Source organism: Lycium ferocissimum, chromosome 8 (genome assembly GCF_029784015.1).
Source record: "Lycium ferocissimum isolate CSIRO_LF1 chromosome 8, AGI_CSIRO_Lferr_CH_V1, whole genome shotgun sequence".
Classification (NCBI taxonomy): Eukaryota; Viridiplantae; Streptophyta; class Magnoliopsida; order Solanales; family Solanaceae; genus Lycium; species Lycium ferocissimum.
In genome coordinates this window covers 8,207,061-8,213,187 of record NC_081349.1, presented here as the reverse complement: position 1 = coordinate 8,213,187, position 6,127 = coordinate 8,207,061, and the positions used below count along the sequence as shown (strand labels likewise).

Below are 6,127 nucleotides of genomic sequence, written 5' to 3'. Positions count from 1 at the left end.
AAGAGTAACAATCTGTTGATTGACAATGCCGCCTCAACGCACAAGGAAAGCAAGAAATGCTCCAAAACTTTATTCTTGGAAATAGAATCGATAATTTCTGTTTTCAAGGATCAAAACCCTTGGGTTGATCTCTCTGCAAACAGCTATAAGAGGGGCTACCTCACAAACCTATATTCCATGCTTAGTCTCATTCTCCTAGTACTCTACTTTACTTTTCATAAGCATTGTATGTCTGAGTGATTTATAGTGTAAGAAAAAAGAAAGGAGAGTTATAATATAGTTTGTGAGGCTTTGTATCAAAAAGATTAAGAGCAATTGAATGTAGACGTAGGAGCTTCATTCAAACCTCGATTGTACCAAACCTTTAACTAAAAGCCGAGATCACCCTTGCAACCCAAGGGACCGGACTAGGATTCACATTGAATCAACCAAGATAAAACTTCTAGTGTCATTTACCTCTCGCATTTTACGCTTTGTGTTTTACGAGCGAGCGCCGACTATTGGTCTAACCTAGTCGACTACCGTAACGAAAATTTACAATTCACCCCCCCCCCCCCCCCCCCCCCTCTTTGCACTTTCATTACTTGTCCTGAATTTTTTTGTGTACGATCATTGAGTTTAAAATGAGGCGTTGGAACAGGCACGATTATAATGTTGATTGTGCTTGAAAGGGTAGATCGATCAGAATTGTATAACCTCAATGTTTTTTTAAGCCTGCCCTGGTGAATATGACGTTGGAGAGAGTAAATATTGTGGATGTAAAGGTGTATATGATATTAATTTGGTGCGAGGAAAAGGCTTATGGTTATAATCTATATGGCTGACCACAATAAATGTCGTGAGCTCCTAATTGCTTTGTGATTCTGGAGTTATCTAAAAGAAAAATACGAAATTCTTGTTTGTTCTGATTCCATTGTTTGATAGTAGTATTTCTTATAGCTTCAACAAAGGCATCCTATACTTAGTGTTTACCTTAGTTGATTCTCTGCGTTTGATGTGCATCTGTCGACTGGCATTGAACATATTTTAACATTAATGAGAATCAGAAAATCAAATCCTCACAAATTTAAAGAAACAAAGGATTTTACAACTTACCAGATGAAAGTATCCAGGGTTAAATCCATTGCGATTAATGCCCAAGCAATTGAACTCATAAATTGATGATCAATTTTGATAGTATGGATGAAGCTTTCCAGAACAAAAATGGAGGTATTCCAACAGGATGAAGGGGATGAATAGAGGGGGTTGAAGGGAATGAGGCTGAATTTGAGCAATTTTATGATCTTGAACGAGCTGGAAGATGGAAGATTAATGGCCGCAACGGTAAAGAAGAAGAAGAAGAAGAAGAAGCAATTGGCGAGGCACCTACGATTTTTTCTATTTCTGCCATATTATCATCAATTTACTTTGGACCAATTCATACTTCTTAAAATTTGGGGGCTGATTTGAAACCTTAGATGAAGAGAGTTGAGTTAATTAGCACTAATCCTAAATAGGGTCTATATTTTGAAATTGAAGGATTAAAATGTGGGGTCTAAATTCCCAACTGAGTCTTAGTCAACGGTGTTTTAATTAGAGGCCCCAAGTATTTAAAACTTGATTTAGCCGAGCCAGACACCCTCTAATCCCAATTACTATTATCGGTATTTATAATCAAAACCTAAACAGGCCCTAAATTAGCTCAAATTTGGACTCAAATTGATAGCTCCTTTCTAGTACAATATTTTCAGTAAGCTACTGTTGAATTATTTCCCAATTTGGTACTCGGTAGTTTCCTAATGTTAACATACCGGTTGCGCTCCTCACATATTATGAGATACACGGACCAGTTATAAATAATTGGGAAAAGGGTCAAATTTACCCTCCAAGTATAGTTTATAGTTTAAATTTGCCCTCCGTCAAAGTTTGGGATCAAATTTACCCTCTCCGTCAAAGTTTGGGATCAAATTTGCCCTCCAAGTATGGCTTATAGTTTAAATTTGCCCTCCGTCAAAGTTTGGGATCAAATTTGCCCTCTTCGTCGAATTTTGGGATCAAATTTGCCCTCCCCATTAGGATATTTGATAAATTTGCCCTTATATGGATGGAAGTCTGACTTAGACTCCACAACACAAAAAAATTATCCACGAGGGATCCACATAGGCTCCAAGTAGACTCCCAAATGCAATTCTCTTTTTAACCCGTTTCCCAATCCCAATTCTCTTAACCCGTCTAGACTATTGCTGACACTAAGGCACATGTAGTAATGTGAAAAGCCGGAGTTTTAATCGCATCAAGGTACACACGTAATGCATAAAATAGGAGGCATGTAAGAAAAATTCCGCAGCAGCAGCAACAAATGTTTAATACGACCAAGGATTCGTTGTTCTCTCCAGAAACATAGAATTTATCTAACCAAGAAACTTTTTTGAACATGACATCTATCTTAGGTGAACTTCGATGGAGCTAATTTAACTCATTGTTGTCGCCTCCCTGTCAGAAGCTCTCAAAAACTATTCAAGAGAATTGAAAATGGATTTTCGTTGAAGAGAACTGAAAATGGATTTTCAAAGCTGAACTGCACAAATTTATTTTGTTGTCTTGTTATCACTTTTGCAGGATCATAACTTTTCTGATAATACTTTCGATATACGTTTAGGAATGTATTCTGAGAAAAAATGTTTTCCTCTGTTCAGAAATGCTCTGAAGAGTTCATGAAGAAACCTTCACTATCACAAAACAAATGTTGCAGGGGCACTTTTTTTTTTTTCAAAAGAGAATTGGCATTGGGAGACTACGTGAAGCCTATGTGGATCCAACGTAGCTAACTTTTTGTGTTGTGGACTCCAAGTCAGACTTCCATCCATATAAGGACAAATTTATCAAGTATCCTAACCGGGGGAGGGGGGGGGGGGAATTTGATCCCAAACTTCGACAGAGAGAGCAAATTTGATTCCAAACTTTGGCGGAGGGCAAATTTAAACTATAAGTCATACTTGGAGGGCAAACTTGATCCCAAACTTTGACGGAGGGCAAATTTAAACTATAAATCATAGTTGGAGGGTAAATTTGACCCTTTTCCATAAATAATTGGAAAAAGGTTCTCCAAGTACAGTTCCTGCCCATTCTATTTTTGTTTAATTCGTGGCAATTTGCAAAACCATAGTACGTAGTGAGAAATATGGCAAAGGAAATCCATAGTGGAAGAACAGGGCATACTTCAAAAACCAAGAAAGTAGGCATCAAATAATTTGGGGTGGAGATCACTACTGAGAATAATAATGATTCTTCCTCCGGAGAAGGATCAAGAAAAATGAGTAGTAGCAAGGGAAGAAGATGGAGTGAGGATGACCAGAGGGCGTTCTTGATTGGATTGGATAATCTTGGGAAAGGAAACTGGACTGACATTGCTAGAGATTTTGTGCCAAGCAGGACACCAACACAAGTTGCTAGCCATGCCCAAAAATATTTTCACAGACTAAAAGATAACAGAACACTCAAATGCCATAAGTCCAGTGTCTTCGACATTGATTTGGAAGAAGAGTCCATTACTTGAAACACTTGTCCCTCATCATTGATTTGGAATTGTTTAGTACTTTGTCGAAAAGGGTTGTTCCATTAAGGAAAAACAACAGCAAAGGCAAAGAACCTTTGAATCAAACAACTCCAACTTCAGGCTTTCAGCAATGCCAATCAACTATGCCTATGTTCCCATGACAAATTATCAGTTTGCTGATATTGCTTCAACTAATTTTGTATCATCACCAACTAATGCAACTCCAGTTTCGTCTCAATCTAATTGTGGGTCCGTGGATAATTTGGATCTAACTCTCTAGCTATTTAAGTAGAACACCGGCGCTTCAGCCAATTTTGACAGATAATGTGTAGAATTTTGACTTCTTGTAAGGAATTTTTGCCTGTAACTGTTGGTATATTTGCTGAGGGTATGTCATATTAGGCGTGTATGAAGTAGTTGTCAGCTTTATTTTCGTCTCTCATATGAAAACTTGTACCTCATGTGTATTTTTCACCTGTACCCAATGTGTATTTTTGCCTGTAACTGTAGGTATATTTGCTGAGAGTACCTAATGTGTATTTTTCAAGATAGAAGCTTATATGATCAATCAATTTTGGGTAATTGGCCTCCATAATCACTCAACTTTATTTTGTCTCTCAAAACTCACTCAACTTTGGGTAAATGGCCTCTATAGTCACTCAATTTTGTCTTGTCTTCCCAAAGTCAATCAACTTTTGGTAAGTGTCTCTATAGTCACTCAACTTTGGTAATTGACCTCCATAGTCATTATAGCCGAAAAAATAATTTTTGGTACATATTTAATGACGTGGCAGTTATAATTTATATTAAAAAAAATATCTTTATAAATTAAAATCAATAACTAAATTTATTTTTTTAGGATTCAATTCATCATAATTATTGCATATATAATACTAAAGTTTAGGATATTACTCATCATTAATACATAAAAATAATGAACCTAGACAATATATCTCAAGTAATATTGCAAGGCGTCAATGAAAGTGTCTAGGAAGTGTTAATATAATGTCATGATTTTGTTTTTAATCAAATCTGTGCAGAATGTTAATATGACACAGTATATAAGGTGTCTTTTTTGTACAAACTGTTAATAGCAACATGTGACAGTTGATATTGGTATTAACTTTTTTATCGGATGGTTAAATCTTCTACGGTTGTTATTAGTGTTGTTTCAGTAACTTTTTGTAGACTTCAGTTGTTATTGTTGACAATCTAGTTAATTGGATTTAATGGCTCACTAGTTTAATTCTATAGAATTTTATATTCTTAAAATAATTTTTTATATTATTTATGTCGTGCAATATTACTTAAGATATTTCATCTAGGTTCGTTATTTTTATGTATTAATGATTAATAATACCTAAATTTTAGTATTATATGCACTGATTATGATGAATTGAAACCTAAATAAATAAATTTAATTATTAATTTTAATTTTTAAGGTTTTTTAAAAATAAATTGTAATTGCCACATCATTAAATATGTACCAAAAATTATATTTTCAGCTAAAATGACTATGGAGGCCAATTATCCAAAATTGAGTGACTATAGAGGCCACTTACATAAAGTTGAGAGACTTTTGGAAGACAAAACAAAGTTGAATGACTATTAAGGCTACTTATCCAAAGTTGAGTGACTTTTGGAATACAAAACAAAGTTGAGTGACTATAGAGGCCACTTACCCAAAGTTGAGTGATCATATAAGCTTCTAACTCTGTATTTTTCATATGGGAGTTCTTAGCAATTTGCACCGTTAATCTATGCACCATCTTTCGCTTTTATCCCCTATCCTTTTATTTTTAATAGTTTACACCCCAATATTCTTAATTCTTTGCAAAATCATAAAAGGTCCCTTCTTTCAATTATTTAGCAAGGGCAAAATAGGAAATAACTATTATTTCCGTAAAGTTTATTTTACGCAAATTTTCTCTTTTAGATAGCTATATCATGTTTTTTATATTATTTTGTCCTGACTTTTTATAATGCTTTGTATTGCTTGTTTTTGTGCGGAGGGTCTACCGAAAACAGTCTCTCTACCTTCCAAGATAGGGGTAAAGTCTACGTACACTCTAACCTCCCCAGACCCTATTTTGTGAAATTTCACCGGGAATGTTTTTGTTATTTATACGCAAGAAATTAGTGGATATCCTTCCCCCCTCCCCCAACCCCCACCCCCACCCCGCGTTGTTTACAATTCCTTTATCACGATCAACAACTTGTCCAATCCCTTGCAAGCCTACAAAGAAATTGACCATTATGCTAGTGTTAGTGCTACAAACAGATTGTCAATTTAAATTTCAAATGAAAGACAATATTTCATGTGGAGGGAACTATATTTATGAGCTTAGCAGGAATTTTAGGCAATGGGAAACCTTAAACAAACTCCATTGTCAAAAATCATCAAATAAGACATAGTTTGAGAACTAGAGAGTTAAATTCTTCCCTTTCCCTTCCCCCCTCTCTTAAAAAATGAAGTGTTATTACTCCCTCCGTCCAATTCATTTGAGGGTGTTTGACTGAACACGAAGTTTACAAAAGAAAGGAAGACTTTTAAGGATAAAATGGAAATTTTAGAGTTAAATTATTGCTACA

At 35.3% G+C, this 6,127-nt stretch overlaps 1 protein-coding gene across 1 annotated transcript; it reads left to right on the top strand.

The window, feature by feature from the left end:
- Positions 1 to 3,292: 3,292 nt before the first annotated feature.
- On the top strand, positions 3,293 to 3,815 carry LOC132065994 (transcription factor MYB1R1-like). Its single transcript, XM_059459403.1, has 2 exons — positions 3,293 to 3,424; positions 3,573 to 3,815. Exons 1-2 carry the CDS (start codon positions 3,293 to 3,295, stop codon positions 3,813 to 3,815), a joined length of 375 nt encoding a protein of 124 aa, XP_059315386.1.
- The last annotated feature ends 2,312 nt before the right edge of the window (positions 3,816 to 6,127 follow it).

Excerpts from the sequence above, each read along its gene's own strand:
- LOC132065994 (XM_059459403.1), top strand. The coding sequence starts at position 3,293 with ATGAGTAGTAGCAAGGGAAGAAGATGGAGTGAGGATGACCAGAGGGCG. Across the intron at positions 3,425-3,572 it reads CAAGCAGGACACCAACACAA|TACTTTGTCGAAAAGGGTTG; the intron begins GTTGCTAGCCAT and ends GGAATTGTTTAG.